The sequence below is a fragment of the Schistocerca piceifrons genome, chromosome 8 (genome assembly GCF_021461385.2).
Source record: "Schistocerca piceifrons isolate TAMUIC-IGC-003096 chromosome 8, iqSchPice1.1, whole genome shotgun sequence".
Classification (NCBI taxonomy): domain Eukaryota; kingdom Metazoa; phylum Arthropoda; class Insecta; order Orthoptera; family Acrididae; genus Schistocerca; species Schistocerca piceifrons.
The window spans coordinates 245,521,903-245,537,646 of record NC_060145.1 but is presented as its reverse complement, the minus strand read 5'-3'; the positions used below and the strand labels follow the sequence as shown (position 1 = coordinate 245,537,646).

The window sequence follows — 15,744 nt, the reverse complement described above, 5'->3', positions numbered from 1 at the left end:
TGCGCATTCCAAAACTACAACGTAAAATTTTGCTCGTCCCGATGCGCATCTCAAGAAATCCTCCGGATCCTTCTATGCCGTTAGATGTGGCATTCCCTCGAAGTCGCTGTAATAGGAGGCTCGTAGATGCTCACGAAGAGAGTTCCCTCCGTACGCTCGGCACACAATCGTGATCGACGCTGCCGCCGAGTTCGCCCGAACGCAGCGCCTTCCGGCACCAGACTGATGCTACTCCGTGGACCCAATCGTCTCCACAGCCGGTAGCGTAACACGTGAGCGCACCGAAGCCTGGCGATTGTCGCAACGTGGGCTCTGGATACACACACAGCTAGTAGTGTCTTCCCTCTCCCCCCTCCCCCCCTCCCACCCACCCTGTTTCCCTCCACCACTGTTTCCTAAGCACGGCACGTCGGTAATCAACTCGGTAACGTCACCAATTACACGAAAGTGATATTAACTTTTATTGGGAATACCATTAGTCATTCACTCGTGCATTTATTTACAACGCTATTTTTCCCTGTTGTACGTCTTACCAGATGATTGTGGAAGTATTTCCTTTCCACCTGACTACAATTACTACTTTGTTATTTATTAATACTTCTGACATCAATATTGCTGGTAATACAATACGTGGAGGCAACGTGTGTGACGAGAACCGTTATAGTGACTGTTGTAAGAGCGACGAGCGACGAGCGACGAGGTGATGAGGTAAGGATGCGCACGTCTCTGGAGAAAGGACCTCATCTCCCCACGCTCTACCCCTGACGCTGACTGCTAGCAGCACACGCACGCACACACACACACACACACACACACACACACACACACACACACACACGGCACAGCAGCCGCCACCCAGACTCGGCTTGCCTCCCTCCACAGCCACCGTGCCCGTGCCGGGACGTTTTTCAGCAGCTGTCCCCGCGCACCGCCGTCGTCTCCGCTGTGGGGGTGGGGTGGGGGGCGGAGCGGAGGATGCCCGCCGCACGGTATAAATACCCGGGGAAGCGCAGGGAACAGCATCAGTCGCCATCCGGTGATCCTACCTACAGTGGTCCTCACAGCACAACGAGCAGCAACAGCCATGAAGACGGTGCGTATGTGCGACGAGTGTTAGGAACGACTCAGCATTCCGTAAAGTACTGCATTCTCCGGTTAAGATTAACTTCGAACAGCGTCGATACATCTTCCATAGTCTTCAACGGCGAGTGTCAATTTGAGTAACACCCTTTTCGGTAATAGGAAGGGTCATTCTGAAACACTAAAACAACTATAAAACAACAGTTTCGTCGTCCTGAAGTGGCTCGCTGCAGAGACGGTCGAAACATCAGTTTTATTGTTGTCTCCGTGTTCGGTACATCGCCGCCTAATACACAAAAGGATTTCATGCAAAATACCCTTCTCTACAGCACCTGTACATCTTTCGAGTTTTCATTACTTACGTCTCCTTATTTTAGTTCCCTTGTAACTCGCCACACATTCAATTCCTTAAAAATCTGCAGGAAACTTCCTGTCAGTTTTTCTTCGTAGCAACTGGAACATCTCTCACAAATGCTTGTGTCCATTAACGGGTGAACTTTCTGGTAACAAATTGCAAGTACTCTCGCGGAATGGGAATGGCACAGGACTCGCATTCGGGAGGAGAGCTGTTCGAAACTCCGCCCGGTCTTCCACATTTAGCTTTCATGCAAATTTTTCGCCGCTGAAAGTTTAAACCCTATCTCGTCTTGACATGTTACGTCGATCTAAGATCCTCATCCAACATATTCTATCTCGAAAAGTTAACTGAAAAAAAAAATACCAGTTATTTCTACTTCATTAATCGGGAAAATGAGCACTGCTTGATGACGCTTTAGAAAAAGGATATACTATTGGAACGCACTGTGAGTCAGAGGAAAATAAGTATTCACAATATACTACTTCTGAATCGCTTGTTACATGAACCGGAAGTATCAGGAAGTCTAAGCTCAAAACAGACAATTCGTGGACTATCATTGTTCTTGGGCGAGCACTGACAACTGCAATGTTCTCGTCTGTCATCAGGATTTGATGGTAAATATGCTGTTGACAGAAGCTGTTCCATGTGTTCCCACCTGATTAGTACGAATATTTCATATAATTCATAATGGGCTAACAATGCAGGGCGACTCGATTTCTTCACGGACAGAATTAAGGATACGAAGTTAGAGATTTTCCTAAAGCTACTGAACTGACTGCTCGAATATTTCTCTTAAACTGTTCCAATCGAGATATCTTTTCGCAGTCTTCCTCCGACTACGTGCTCCAACTCCTTATAAGTCGACATTTAATTTTATTCCATTACTGGATTAAGACGTGTCACAAACTTCTTGAAAGAAGCTAATTCGAGAAAAAAATGGTTTCGTGTGTTAAGAGCTTTCCTTTAAAAATCTCAGTCGAGATGCACTAATACCATTGGCTAGAATCACAAGTTCCTAATTTTCAGTATCTAGTAAATTTATAATTTACTTAAACATTATAGCACCTAGCAACGTGGAACGGAACTTTGAAGTAAGAGCGTCCGAAACTTCATCTGACCTTTCGGAATAAAATTTCTCCAAACTGCTCTGGCTCACCGGGGCCTGAAAAGCAACGCGAAGAATCTTAACCGGGCACACTTATGATCAAAAGCAAAACGTGTCTGCAATCCGAATGTTGGTTTAAAGACGTGGCTCGCTCCACCTGGAAGTGGTATGCCGTTGTCTTCCTCCGACTTTCGAACTCACTTAACCAACCAGTTCAGTTACACCGGATGGTATAGTTTAGCGTGGACTCCGAAACACAGTGTAACGTGATACTGTTCATGCACATAAATCACGACTGTAGGTGAAAGAAGAAACTAGTAAAAAAAAAAACATTTGACCGAGAGGGGGTTGAACTCTGTACCTTTGATTTTATGGTCTGACAGCGATGTAGCCGCCTACAACACAGTAGCTATAGTTGCACACAACATGTATGTGACGCGATAGAGGGACAAACTGAGGCAAAGATCCATTTACTGTTATATTTTCTGTACTTAGAAGGAATGGGAAGAGCAATTCTGCTTAGAGATTAGCGCCCACTTCAGCAACTGGCTGAGTCGTTAGGAGACTGCAAGGCGTAGAACGAAGGAAAGTGTTCGTTCCTGGCCTCAAAGTGTGAACAGTCTATCACTGGTGTTCTCAAATGGTTCAAATGGCTCTAAGCACTATGTGACTTAACATCTGAGGTCATCAGTCCCCTAGACTTAGAACTACTTAAACCTAACCAACCTAAGGACATCACACACAGCCATGCCCGAGGCAGGATTCGAACCTGCAACCGTCGCAGCAGCGCGGTTCCGGACTGAAGCGCCTAGAACCGCGCGGCCACAGCGGCCGGCCTGACATTCTCAGATTCGAGGTATAAGTTCACTTATCAGTAACTTTATATGGCGTGAAGTTGCTCTAGGTTGCGTACTGAAACGTCCGCATTGAACATAACAGCGTGGTATGCTTATCTCAATGTGTGCAACGCTGACAAGTAATCTTAACAATTTCTTAGTTTCCACATTAAGAGGTTAATGATGAGAATCAGTGGGATCTCACAATGAGATTGAGAGGCCTGTACGGGGAGATGCCACTGAAGATAAGTATCCGTGCAGATGTCTACACCGCGGAAGAAAAGCTGCGCAAAAGGAGCGGGAGTCGTTAAGAAACAAACAGCCGTCGGGTAGCACGTGCTTGAGCGTGTGGTAGCGGCACACAGGTGACTGCTAATTGCGTGCGAAGTAGCCACGAGTCTTCTTGCGAAAGGCGGAGGGGGCCTCCTGGCGCCTTCCTCTCGTAAGAAGCGGCAGCACATGCGGCGGAGAGGGTGGAAAAGGGCCCTCCCAGATAGCATCTCTCCCGCTTGCGCCTGCTGCTGTTACGTGGGGACTGGGACGCGTCGCAAGATGCTGACTTACAGCACCGTCCGACACTTAACTCCGTCCTTCATCGCTCGACTGCTGCTTCTTCTGTGAGTTCCCCTCTGTTCCATCTGTGCCACTTGTTGTAGGAAAGGTGGGTGGAAGGCTCAGATCGTCGGTAGATGAAAATACGATCGAACGAGATTTTTGACTGCATTGATCTCTTAATATGGAGGACGAAGCATATCATATAGGACTGAGAATCATAGATAGATGTAAAAATACTTGTTTATTTCAATGACAAAGCGGACAATACTAATAGTCCCTGTATGTCCCTTTTTTCAGAGATGGTTGCGGAACTCGGCTGTTCGATACTGGATGTCAAATTAAACACCTTTCGGCCGTCAGGGTTCCAAACTTCTTTTCTTTGGCTACCAGTTTCGGCGATTTACTAAGCCATCTTCAGGCCCCTTCCCACACGACGTTCAGGGGCCTGAAGATGGCGTAGTAAATCGCCGAAACTGGTACTCCGTCTTCAGGCCACGAATGGCCTACCGAGACCATCCGACCGCCGTGTCATCTTCAAGGAGGATGCGGATAGGAGGGGCGTGGGGTCAGCACACCGCTCTCCCGGTCGTTATGATGGTATTATTGACCGAACCCGCTACTATTCGGTCGTGTAGCTCCTCAATTGGCATCAAGAGACGTTATTGGATACGGATACGGAGGTCACGCAGTCAGCACAACACCCTCCCGGTAGTTGTCAGTTTTCGTTACCGGAGCCGTTACTTTTCAGTCAAGAAGCCATGCGTTTGGCCTCACAAGGACTGAGTACACGCCACTTGCCAACAGCGCCCGGTAGAGCCAGACGGTCATCCTTCCAAGAGCTAGCCAAGCCCGACACCGCTTAAATCGGCCGATATAACGGAAAACGGTGGTAACATGGCGGTAAGGCCGTTGGCAAAGTCTGCTTAGCATTCAAAATAAATATAATCGAGCACTTTCGTAGCCCATCAAGTCACAACATCAAAGATAGCGATGTTCCATTTTTTACCATATTCCGTGAATAACGTAGATAACAAGGTTCTCCGTCAGTGTGGAAGAGAGCTATTCATCCTTTTAAACGTGAACGTGACGGCTGAAACGTGAAGAGAGCAAGACCTCGGGCCAACGCGCATAATTCAGGAGGTCCCCTTGGCTGCCGTACAAGCCAGAATGAGCCAAGCGACCGTGAAACCTGGATGGAGAGGGAAAGCTACGCTGTCGTCGTCTTCTGGTGTGATGGCGAGCTACGATGTATTTTGCCTGCTCATGAATTATGTCCATGTGTGACAAGACTGTAGGCATACGAGATAAAAGATGAATTTCGACAGTATATGCACACTGCATACGCTCCTCTAGAGCCTGAACTTGACACACTGAATAAGGGGCAACATCTCTTTTACACAAATTGTCACGGGGAGATTTGTGTTGTTATAGAAGACGTAGTGCTAAGTTTTCACAAGAGAAAAAATAATCAAGTAGAATATTCTGAAATCTTGATCATTAAATTAATGTATCACAAAATACGTCAGAAGTGTATTTTCTAATATGACTCTAGAAAAATTAAAAATGCTGCTTTATTTAAATGGCGGCAGTATTTGCATAGGCGCTATGAAAAGAACGAAACTGGTGAATAGTGAATAGGCTGCGAATTACTAATTACGTACCGTCCGCTATGAATTACTTGTGTACCATTAGGGCGAATGAAACTAGCAAGCAAACAATTAAGTGACGTTCTATTAGTTGGTCCACTTTTAGTAAAAATTGTTTTCAGTGTTACTAATATTTATCTGTAATTTTTATTGCCTGTTCCGTCATTCAGACATTAAAATGACATGAGGACAGTATACAAAATTTAAGTGTATGGTATGCCTATTTACGAACACTCTATTCGTTACTGTTACTGAAGATCCAGGCAGCAAAGCTGTATGAGAGAAATTTTCAGGCTGATTGATGCCTGGAGGAAGGGTGTAGTGGAGCGGAATCGGGTAGTGAAATGGGGTTGGGGGTTGTGATCTGGATACACTGGTAAGGGGGAACAAAAGTTTTGTAAAGTAAGAGCATATTTCCGACAGCAATTTCTGTCAATCCAGAATGAAACTTTCACCCTGCAGCGGAGTGTGCGAAGAGACTGGAACTCGGCATCTCTGCGTCTCGTGGACAAGAGCTGTACCGACTAAGCTACCCAGACAAGAGACAGGACACGTCCTCACAGCTTTGATTCCATCGGTACCTGTATTTTTATTTTCGTGGTTGCTTAGTTTCTCTCGATTATTGATGTACTAAATGTACCTTTTCGTGGCCAAACACGTAGAAAGGGATGAAGGTAGCTATATTGCGGTATAGAGCGTTTGTAGGAATTTCTTTTTTTGTTTTCACGAACAGCGCTGTTGTGAGGCAATGCATCAAAATTTCATTGTCTATTTCTTTCGTTTAAGCCAACCCCAGTGCTTGAGTATTTCGACATTCAGCACTGGTCGAGTCAGTTCGGCAGATACAAGGAGGTACAAAGCAACCATTTCTAGTAATTTTAAGCAGCCCTTGAAGATATAATAAAGATTGGGTTGTGATATTTGGAAATTTTTTGGACGATTTGGCCCATTTTTATGAGACCAACACAGTGCTCTTCACAAAAATGGAGACTTACACATACCTACGCTTGTCAGTATTGAGCAACTGCTTTTTAGGACTCGCTCTCTGGGAAACGATCCTTACGGAACCTGAATCCTAAACACAGACACACTATTTCGAAGGGGGATGAAGCGGCAGATCGGTGAAAGTGGGAAGAGAGGGTCACGATCGTTGGAACTGGAGCATTTCGGGCTACGCTGGAATTGCTCCCGGAAGTAGTAGCGAGAAATCGTAGCAGCATCTTAAGCATCCTGTGGGAGACGTCGTGAATGAAGGCAGGCCTGAAATGCAATGTCAGTCGTAGAGAGACAATGTCACGTGCTACGACCTGAATTCGTTTTACGCTCGAGCGGTTCAGTCCCGCCAATTAGTACGCAAATCACTTGTGCTACTTACGTCTGCTCCTCACCGTTACACGTGCTCCCAAAGAAAGCACTTGGAGCGGGCGTGTCGTCATCAGGAGCACGTGTGTCCTGCAGGCGCATCCAGCAATGTGTGTGTCATCGCGTGGGCTGAGCCCCACCCTGCGGTACACCACGTCGTAAATACGCGTTGCCTTCTGTGTTTACGCAATGAGACTTCCCCTTAACTTCGCACATAGTCACATGTATGAGTTCGCAGCAAACGTTTTCCCCATATCAAAACTAATTCCAATACGCTGGAGTTCAACGAATGATGACAATAATATTCCGAGAGAATGATATCATCTGCAAATCCAGTAATTATATCCTATAATGCAGTTCGTGAATTCAGGTAACAACCTGCTACGTTTCTAATCTCACACAATACTTTCAACAAATTTGTTATTTATTGAAAGACGTAAGAGAGCTGACATTATTCGTGCAGATATCGAAATCACATTTGGTCGTCACTGAAAAGTTCACATTTCAAGCTTATTGCAAAGTGGTTTTCTCCCCGAATAGATAATCCATAATTAAGAACCGTTGTGTTCTGCGTTCTCCGCTCTCTTTAGACATGGAGAGGAGTTAAGCATCTTCAGCTCGTCGTGCCTTATGGTGACATCGGAAAGTAATGTTCAGTGTTTGATTGTTACAGGTCGCAGTCCTGATGATGGTCGTCGTTTCGGCGGTGGTCGCTAGGCCACAGGCCCCTAGCGGACAGAACACGTCACCAATCCCGATCATCAGCTACGTCAACGAGGGTGTCAACTTTGACGGTTCCTACAAATGGAGGTACGTATAGTTTTCGATCTTATGTTCTAATCTATGATGGTGGGTTGCAAAAACCGTACACCAGAACCAACAGATTATTAAAAATCAGTATTCTGACTGCTTAATGTTGTCAACCATAACTTCGCCTCCAGCGAAAACCAGCGAGCCTCAGAGTAGCAATAAAAATGGTTCAAATGGCTCTGAGCACTATGAGACTTAACATCTATGGTCATCAGTCCCCTAGAACTTAGAACTACTTAAACCTAACTAACCTAAAGACATCACACACATCCATGCCCGAGGCAGGATTCGAACCTGCGACCGTAGCAGTCGCGCGGTTCCTGACTGAGCGCCGAGAACCGCTAGACCACCGCGCCCGGCGAACCACGAGATAATAACCGGTATATGGAAACCATGAACATGAATGTTGTCAAACCCCTCCAGTTCACACCTTTCTCAAAGGCTGCATGTGTTTTGGACAAGCCTGTACCTCCATCCTTACCCATACATTGATACATAGTTCTAATTGCTACTAAAGTTTCAATACAAGCGACTGAAATTTGCCTCTCGACGTCAGACATTAGATATTTTCTTTATTATTTTTTGCGTTAACCTCCAGAGCATTCTATGCGATGACTGTGGAAGCTGTATATGTGGAATGTTCTAACGACGGCTTTGCACACCAAGATAAATCAAATAAATTGCAATCTGTAGTATAAATTCTTTTAGACTTTATTTTTATACAGAGTGGTCAGAGAGAATGTGAAGAGCTTGTAAGGTTGTTGCGGAGTAGGTTACACTGAGAAATAATTGTTAGTAAAAAATTCAGTACGATGCTTTTTTTTTTCGATTTAATTACAGTTAGCTAGTGAAGCCGCTGCGGGCCCAAATTGAAGCGTCCCGTCAGATACAATTAGCGTCAGTTGGCATTATAGCGTAGATAATAGCGATAAAGACTGCTCAGAGTTTGGCTCGGGTTCGATACCAGCTCCCGTCCCACGTCCAATATTTGTATCGTTTCATTGTTCGGTTTTAGGGAACAAAACGAACAACACGTTTGACGGCGCCGTCTCTAGCGAGCAGCTTGAATTAGTGTTTACGAAGTCCTGATTGGCTAACTGCAATGCTAATTAATCAGATAGTCATTATTACTGTGCAATGTACTTTACAAGCAGAGGCCGTAGATAACTAATGTCTTTGTAACTTCATGCGCGGTTCACAAGACTCGAAACTTGTTGGGATAGCTGGAGTACAATCATGCGCAGACGGCGTTTGTAAGGGATAGAGCGCAGGCGTGACCCAGAGAAAGTCCAGCGGTCAGAGAGCGTTCGCAGAGGTCGCCTTCTGGCAGCGAACAGCTGGTGAGTCAGTCTGCTCCGCGTATTGTGCACCCGCCGCACTTTCTCCCGTTTAACGGCTCTACCGCTCGTAAAGAATCCCGCCATGCTGCGTGCTATCTACATCTTTCTCCAACAAGGGAAGCGCCGTTAATTCGCATTTCGGTGCATTGTCAATAAGGCACAGTACGGTACATCTTAGGTTAAACATAAGGTCGCCTGAACCTTGTAGAAACAGCTGCAACCCCTTGGAAAACATATTCTCAAAAGTAAGTGGAAAATTGTCGTATCTTCATTCCATGAACTGATCACTGGATACTCAAAGCACTCCCATCACTTTCATTCTTCTGAACAATGAAGGTTTCATGACTCATTTATGTTTCACGAAACAGGGCCCATCATGAACAATACATTAGAAGTCCTAGGCAGATCAGCTCTCTGCTCAAATACTGCTCTGTCAATCAATTGTACGAGCTGAGGTTGGACTGAATAAGGCTCGGAACCTGCAGGTCCATGCTTACGTACTTCATGAATGCTTTTGTTAAGACAGGTACAGCCGGTTCCATTCGGAAGAAAGCAGCGAGTGATTGACGTATAACGGTTTATCCTAGTACATATATTTCAAAGACAACTGGATCTATCCACTTTACTTAACTGAATAGTAGCAGATCTAAGCAACTTGAGCACTGTTTTTTAAATGATCATTCCACTTCATCCGTTGTGCACTGCTACGCAGGCAAAGAATATGAAATTATATTAATTGCAAGGTGTCTTTGAGCAGAATCTTGTTATGTTCAGCATTGTCTTGTCATGTATAACATACCAATAAAAGGCAGGTTTAAGAAATTCGTCTCTCACAGTAAGTCGCTAGCAAAGAAATGGTCATCAGATCAGCCGAATTATCTGTCTCCTACAAACAGTTAACAGCAGTAACGCCCCGTCTTGACTTGAGAAATGCGAGGTGCGAGTTTCGGTACTTAAAAGTCATTATTGGACTAAAACTATACTGTAAGTATTGAACATAAACCTGGTGCCTCATGTCATTAATAAATCTTCCTTAAAGGAAAGCTGCCTAATTGTATAATAACTAGCGATTTAAGGTTCCACAAATCGGGTAGCCAGCGAGACAACTCTCATAATACTTGGAATTTCTCACTCATACTGCCAGTATGACATCGCCGTAAGGTGGGTTGCCTGCACACCAGGGATGCCACTCTGTTACCTGTCGTACTAAGGTTATAATCTCAGCCCAGGCTGCATCAATTACTTACATTTCGGTGCACAAATGCACGTCATTTAAGTTATATAATTCACTTCTTTCTTTTGCAGCGTAACTTTTACCGGTTCCCTTACGCCATACTGGAGCTTTGATGATTGGCATTTTTTACGTGATTTAATATCTCGCGAACTTATACCACTCGACGTCATTCGGTTATTCAAGCCTGCCCGTGATGTTGCTTCTTCGTGTTTTGTTAAGGTTTCATAAGGAGTATATAGAGATTAGGAATGCAGTTGCTCATTCAAGATGTTCGTTCCGTTGAAGAGGAATGAGTGGCAATAACAACAGCAAATCCAACTGAAACATTAACCAACTGGCAGCATTCATTTAGATGTAGAGATTAACCAATTTTTCCAGTACATGTAGTGGTATTAAATAACTTTTTGTCATTGTTAGTACCGTCTCATAGTCCGGGCAACCCTGCGGACTTGATCTTCATAAGATCAAACGTAAATCATTTTGCGATATTATGCGCGGTAACTGGGAAACAGTTTACACAAAACGTGTCAATGCATGGTTGCCATGGGAATAGGAAGTCTTGCCGCTTGAGATTCTCAGCTTGTCTAAGCACTAACCGTGACGCATCACCCGTAAACCTTGAAATAGTCTTGCTCATCGACTTCCACGAGTTCTTGCGTCAGGAGCCACTATATCTGTTTCTTCTAGTCAGCTTTGTGTCATAAAGAGATACGAGCAGTTAATCGTTCTGTAGTTTGCAGTACTGAATGGTTCTCATTTTTAAAACTTCTGTTGGACGAAATTCATTAAAAGAAGACTTTTGATAAAAAACTTTTCCTTATAAGACTCAGTTGTTTATTCAATAAAATTGGTGTATACTGCCAGATCCATTAGATAGATCAGCCCATTCCATTTCATCAAGAACGCAGAGACAGTTCATGTATTCAGTAGCTATACAGAGTTCGTACCGAATGATTGTCACAGCCATTACGGATCATATTCCACATTGAACATATTTTGATGACGACATTGTGAACCTAAACCAGTTTTAATTGCCCCCTGTGAAAGCTAATAAAGCAGCTAGTAACTTTTTCGTTCTTGTACTCCATTAATTAGCGTGAGAGTTTATTTCTCTAACGACATTGTAATAAGGATATGATGTCACTCGACATCTTCTTACTTCTTGAGCACAGAAGGTCTCGAACGGACTGTTTTTATTTTGAGTTCATGATTTCGGTTATAACTGATTACCAACTACAGTGCTAGTTTCAACTACCAATCGTCTTTACTTGATAATTATCCCAGCATAAGGTATAATTACTCCGTTTCTCTCGTTTTTTGATTAATAAACTTTAATATAGTTCTTCGTATTTAGTACAAAGCCTAAGCGAAGGAGTGTTTCGAATTATTTAACGTGTCAATTGGCACATTTACATTACATGTGCAAAGAGTTAGTTTAGCAGGTGGAACAGTTAGTTCTGTCCTATCGGTTTTCCAGCCAACCTTACCATCACGTAGGTGCTTACGCAAAGGTATTTCGCACCACTAATTCTGATCGACGACACTGTCTTTTTATCTGATTTTATGGTATACTACTCCTCATTGGAGCAGTTCTGAGTCTCGTTTAATAAACTGAGAAAGGGTCACGACAGCGAAAACTATGCATTTTTAGGAAATCAATGTCGTTAGCAACTTCGTGTTTCTACGTACATGTATGCATGCAGAGAAGCTATGTTACTGGAATGAGCCATACACGAAACTGGGTCTTGTTGGATTATACCCATAGAACATTATGCAAACGTGGCACTGTAGCTTTACAATACTGGTGTCATTGTGTCTTACCAAATTTCATCTACGATGATGATTCACTACCAGTATTGGATTCCCAGCGTTTATCCGAGTTTATCCATCACTAACTAAGCAATTCTCTTCCTTTGGTTCCTGTGTAGAAACGCCGGTGGTTGCTATGCTAAGAGTAAGAAGAAATCACGCGAACACGGACTCGTTCTGTACCCCTTCCCTACCTCACCGCACGCGAAACCTCAGTACATATCAACGATTGTTTTGTTTTGCTAGCAACTTTACAGCACTGAAGATATTTCAGCATTCGAGGCAGCAGTAAATTGCACTTATGTATTAACCATATGAGACAATGTGTCCATTTTACATTAAACCATACGCTACATTACCGTCGTACCTTACCACATACCATCGCTGTAACGATTCTTCGACTTCTTGCGCTTGTCCTCGTTTATCAGTGACTACTTATCGGTATGAATGCATTTATTTGTTTATAAAAAAAAAATGTTTCAAATGGCTCTGCGCACTATGGGACTTAACTTCTGAGGTCATCAGTCATCATCAGTCACCAGGAACTTACTACTACTTAAAACTAACTACCTTAAGGACATCACAAACATCCATGCCCGAGGCAGGATTCGAACCTGCGACCGTAACGGTCGCGGGGTTCCAGACTGTAGCGCCTAGAACCGCTCGGCCACTCCGGCCGGCATTTGTTTATCCTCTGCATTAGATGCCAGTTACAACGGACTATATGGTCTGGCAAGTAAATATCTCACACTTATCTCACGGTCTACAACAAGATCTCTTTTAAATAATGAGTAAAGCAAGCCTCTTATTCACCATTCAGTGCAGCTATTAGTCGACCACTGTATTATTGCTTATCGTGACTTTTTATCGTAATATTTCACGGGGACACGCTGAGACCTTTGATGGCACGTGTATAGCTGTCTAGAAATCGTTTTCCTTAGCCACAACTGTACTTGTTTAATGTAAGGTCACCGCGTGGTTCAGCTAACGGACACGCGGGACCAAGTGAAATGGCGTCGTGGTCTGGTCGTACGGCGGTGGTGGCGTTGCTAACAACGAAACACACAAATATTCTCTCTGTCTGTCTCTGACACACACACACACACACACACACACACACGCGCACACACACACACACACACACACACACACACACACACACACACACACACACACATATATATATATATATATATATATATATATATATATAGTGGAAAAGGTAGGGTAGTAGCTAATTTTGCGCTATAATTCCTGCTCTTGTCTATATTGTTAATACTCCTGAATAATGTGAGTCGATCCTGTTGCAGCTACGAGACGGGCAATGAGATCCGCGCCCAGGAGGAGGGTTACCTGAAGAACGCCGGCAACCCTGAGACCGAGGGCCAGGCGGCGCAGGGCTCTTACTCTTACACGGCGCCCGACGGCACCCGCATCGAGCTGACGTACACGGCCGACGAGAACGGCTTCGTTCCCCAAGGAGCCCATCTGCCCACGCCGCCACCAATCCCTGAGGCTATCCAGCGCGCCCTCGACTTCATCGCCAGCCAGCCGCCGCAGCCCGAGGACAACCAGCAGTAGGCCGTCCGAGACGCCGAATACACACACATTCCCCCGACTTCGGACCGAACAGCGCTTGACACGTGAAGCTTCTCCGCGCCGCTCTTTTGCCAGACAGTCCGTCGCCGCCCGAGTATAAATACTTCCTCGCTCATGCGACTGCATCCCACTAACACGAAAGGACACTTCCTTAGGTAGTCTGTAACGCGTAGATTTCTTGCATGTACCATATCTAAAGCTGCATTCGTCAGGCAAAGTAGCAGCACGGAGAAACATTGAGACGCATCTTGCGGCCGCCTGGTGATCTAAAAAAATAAACTCGCAGCATCTAAAGAGCAGTTGATTCCCCACCCAGCACGTGTTGCTTACGCACTATTAACTCTCTCTTTAAGCCCACAGCCGTGAATATCTCTTGGACTCAGTGCTGTGCAACAAAACAGCATCATCAAAATTACTGTAGAGTTTTTGGAGCACCCGCGTGTGACAGCTCTTGTCTCCAAGCAAACGTTATCTGTATTGGGAATGACAGACAGTTGTGTCACAGTTGGTGTTTTGGTACTGGGAAACATTAAAGAAGCAGCCCTTCCAGTAGGTTGTCCAATAACAAGTTGTTCTGCTGCTTGTTAGATGGCTCCGTGCCATGCCGCAGTACGATTCCAGCATTGACAAAAGCTGCAGCCGTAATGTCCAAGGTCTCGCCCGCACAACTCATCGGCATGCCGGGTAGAGCGCGCCGGCAGCGACGTGTCGCCTGTGTCACTATGGAAATCCTCCATGCGACGCCCGACATTTTCGCACGAAACATATCGCCGCGAACGTCCTGTGGAATTGGCAACCGGACGGGCGTCTCCGTGGCGCAGATTCCGTATTCCAGGGGCGTCGACGTGTCCAAGGTTAGACTCGATACGACGCTGACGTGACCTTTCTCTTTCTGTACGTTTCAGTACAGCTACTGTCACAGGAAAATCGCCTCGCCGACAGGCTGCCGTAGTAGCGTCTCCGTGTCAATAGGACTACTGTGCATATTTGTATACACACCGTACTTAAAGGACCATTTTCAGGTTCCCATACTGCCACGTATCGCTCCACGTTTCTATGTTTTGTATGTATTTAATTGTGTATTCATTTTACTGGGTAATCTTACCCTTTCCTTGCTTCGGAAGAAGAGGCGACAACCGAAGCACTCGCCGTCTTCAATGCCATTACTCATGTTTTATATCCTATATGCTACTGTATCATCGATGGTATGCGCAATAAAAAGTTTTAAACAAATTTTTACACTTGTTTTTAATTTATTCCCTCTTGTCTTAGAAGTATCAAGCAACAATATTTGTAAAAATTTACTAGGAAGTTTTGAAAGTTTCTCTAAAGACTTCCCTGAATTTTGATCACTGAGTATTAAGCGGTCATGAGTTCACTGAGTCGCACCCTCTAGCTCTCATAAAATGACATTAATAATACTGTGAATATCACTGACATAATAATACCTGTCGAAGTAATCAGCTGCCTGCTGAAGAATCCATATAATTTTCCTCTACAGCAATACTTGTTTTCGTAATCAACATCTATCTCTAAAGGCTGAACCTGACCACATTCTACCGTAGTAATTATTAACAAAAATTACGTCTTCAGTCTTCCCGAACGTTTGTAATAGGATTTATTTAAATCAGTCATTCTTTTCTTAAAATGATTCCATTTTCTGGTTCTTTCTTGAGCAGGACGATTATACGGCGATCTACTGTGGCCGTTGCGCTCATAATATGTAATTACAGCTCACATGTAAAACGCTAAACAAACCAGCGCTATTACAAAACCAATCCGATTAATCTCCGTACCTCCTTGTTTCACTCAATCACTATAAAATAACTACATTCATCGAACGGATTTTTGCCAGTTTTCGTCTCTAGCGATACGGACAATACGAGATCTTAACCTCAGAATCGCTGTACCCCAATTTTTCTTCTTTGTTATTTAACTTTGCCTGTAACAAACTCCCAACTTAAAACTTGTTGGCTATTTTGCAGGTAACAATGACAGGATTTCGACACA

General features: G+C 44.5%; 1 protein-coding gene across 1 annotated transcript; it reads left to right on the top strand.

Moving 5' to 3' along the window:
- The first annotated feature begins 1,015 nt into the window (after positions 1-1,015).
- Positions 1,016-14,967, top strand: LOC124711600 (endocuticle structural glycoprotein SgAbd-8-like). The gene is made up of 3 exons (XM_047241757.1): positions 1,016-1,093; positions 7,616-7,752; positions 13,446-14,967. Exons 1-3 carry the CDS (start codon positions 1,085-1,087, stop codon positions 13,714-13,716), a joined length of 417 nt encoding a protein of 138 aa, XP_047097713.1. The 5' UTR covers positions 1,016-1,084; the 3' UTR covers positions 13,717-14,967.
- Positions 14,968-15,744: the final 777 nt, after the last annotated feature.

Coding starts and splice junctions, on each gene's coding strand:
- LOC124711600 (XM_047241757.1), top strand. Junction 7,753..13,445: donor GACGGTTCCTACAAATGGAG/GTACGTATAGTT, acceptor ATCCTGTTGCAG/CTACGAGACGGGCAATGAGA.